This window comes from Sinocyclocheilus anshuiensis, unplaced genomic scaffold (assembly GCF_001515605.1).
Source record: "Sinocyclocheilus anshuiensis isolate Anshui unplaced genomic scaffold, SAMN03320099.WGS_v1.1 scaffold1658, whole genome shotgun sequence".
In the NCBI taxonomy this organism is placed as follows: domain Eukaryota; kingdom Metazoa; phylum Chordata; class Actinopteri; order Cypriniformes; family Cyprinidae; genus Sinocyclocheilus; species Sinocyclocheilus anshuiensis.
The window spans coordinates 1,101,442-1,102,120 of NW_015547302.1; the positions used below are offsets into that span (position 1 = coordinate 1,101,442).

General features: G+C 34.6%; 1 protein-coding gene across 1 annotated transcript in view; it reads right to left on the reverse strand.

Annotated features, from left to right (window-relative positions):
* Positions 1-679, reverse strand: part of LOC107701698 (plexin-A2-like) — a gene marked incomplete at its 5' end in the record, with an annotated part of 76,741 nt that overhangs the window by 43,906 nt on the left and 32,156 nt on the right. The window contains one exon of the mRNA XM_016503767.1: positions 162-298. Coding sequence (XP_016359253.1) covers positions 162-298 — 137 coding nt within the window. The remainder of the gene's footprint in view (positions 1-161; positions 299-679) is intronic.

A 679-nucleotide genomic window follows, 5' to 3' on the forward strand; every position in this document is an offset into this window, starting at 1 on the left:
TAACTTTACAAAAAAAAAAAAAAAAACTAATCAAGCTATATTATTAATTATTATTGTATTATTGCATTATTACTTTATTATTATTACTTAAGATTTATTTTGATAAGCTACATTTCTTAAAATAGGGATTTCAAACAGTATTTAAAAAGGCTGATTCTTACTCATAAAACTCGCAGGTCTGGTTCCCAAAAAGCACACTGACGCTGCTGCCTGCCCCCAGGTTTTCCCCCATTATAGTCACTTTAGTTCCTCCAGACTCTGGACCCCGACTGGGGGACAATCCTTTGACCGATGGCATCTGCAAAGACAGAAAGAGAATATGGGTAGGAAACAAGCAAGAGATGGAGACAAAAAAAACCTTTACTTAAAGTTCAAGATGCAGATCTTTTTTTTTTTTTTGAATGTCAAATAAACGTAATAATCTTAACAATATTAATTTCCCTGAAAAAAGAAACTGTGTCTCAGTACTGAGTATTATTGAATTTATATATATATATATATATATACACACACACACACACACACACACACACGTCTGGTCAGCTACACATCCTTGTGGGGACTCTCCATAGGCGTAATGGTTTTTCTACTGTACAGACCCTATATTCTATTGCCCTACACCAACCCTACCCCTAAACCTACCCCTCACAGGAAACTTTCTGCATTTTTAGATTTTCAA